At 44.1% G+C, this 1,107-nt stretch overlaps 1 protein-coding gene across 1 annotated transcript; it reads right to left on the bottom strand.

Annotated features, from left to right (window-relative positions):
* Nucleotides 1–211: 211 nt before the first annotated feature.
* Nucleotides 212–880, bottom strand: LOC103521372 (circumsporozoite protein-like). The gene has a single exon (XM_008486483.1). The coding sequence runs from the start codon at nt 878–880 to the stop codon at nt 212–214; it is 669 nt and encodes a 222-aa protein (XP_008484705.1).
* Between the last annotated feature and the right edge of the window lie 227 nt (nt 881–1,107).

The raw sequence follows: 1,107 nt of genomic DNA, 5'->3' as shown, positions 1-1,107 counted from the left end.
AATTGGATTGGCATAGGCCATTGGAATATGGATTGGCATAGACCATTGGATTGCTTGAGATTGGATTGGGAAGGATTGGATTTGGATTGGATTGCATTGGATTGGATTAGGAATTGTAAGGATTGGCCATCGGGAATTGGATCTGGATTGGCCCACCATTGGATTGGATGGTATTTCCATGGATTGGATGTCTCTGTCAGTGGGATCAGGATTACACTTGGATTGACTGGATCGGATTAGGATTGCGATGGATATGGATAGGCAATTGGATTGGCATTGGATTGGGCATTGGCACTTGGATTGGATTGGATTGGATTGGATTGGATTGCATGGCCATCTTGGACTTGGATGGATTGGAATTTGGATTGGAGTTGGGATTGGATTGCGATTGGATTGGCACATTTGGGATTGGACATTGGATTGCGATTGGATTTGGATTGGATTGAATTGTGGGATTGGTTCGAGACAATTGGATTGGCATTGGAATCTTGATTGGATTGGCATTGGATTGGATTGGATTGGATTGGATTCGGATTGGACTTGGATTAGGATTCGGATGGATTGGATTGCGATTGGATTGGATTGGATTCGGATTGAGCATGGGAATTGCGATTGCGCATTGGATTTGGCATTGGATTGGATCCTGATTGGGATTGGAATGGATTCGGCATTGGATTGGACTTGAGATTCGGATTGGGCATTCGGATTGGATTGGATAGGAATTGGATCTCGGACTTGGCATTGGTATTGGCAAATTGGCATTGGATTGGGATTGGCAGTTGGATTGGAATTTGGCATTCGGATTTGGATTGGATTGGATTCGGATTAGGATTGCGATTGGATGGCATTGGATTGGATTGGATTGGATCTGGATTGGCATTGGATTGGATTCGGATTGGGGGGGATTGGATTGGATTGGAGTTGGGATTGGGGAATTTGAGAATGCGATTATGGATTCGGTGGATTGGAATTGGGATTGAGAAGGAACATTGAACATTGGATTGGATTGGATTGGATGGATTGGATTGGATTGGATAGGATTGGATTGGATTGGACTGGATTGGATTGGCACTGGCACTTATAGGACATTGGATTCGATTAGGCATC

The sequence above is a fragment of the Diaphorina citri genome, unplaced genomic scaffold (assembly GCF_000475195.1).
Source record: "Diaphorina citri unplaced genomic scaffold, Diaci psyllid genome assembly version 1.1 scaffold5092, whole genome shotgun sequence".
NCBI lineage: Eukaryota > Metazoa > Arthropoda > Insecta > Hemiptera > Psyllidae > Diaphorina > Diaphorina citri.
This window is presented reverse-complemented; position numbering and strand designations above follow the sequence as displayed.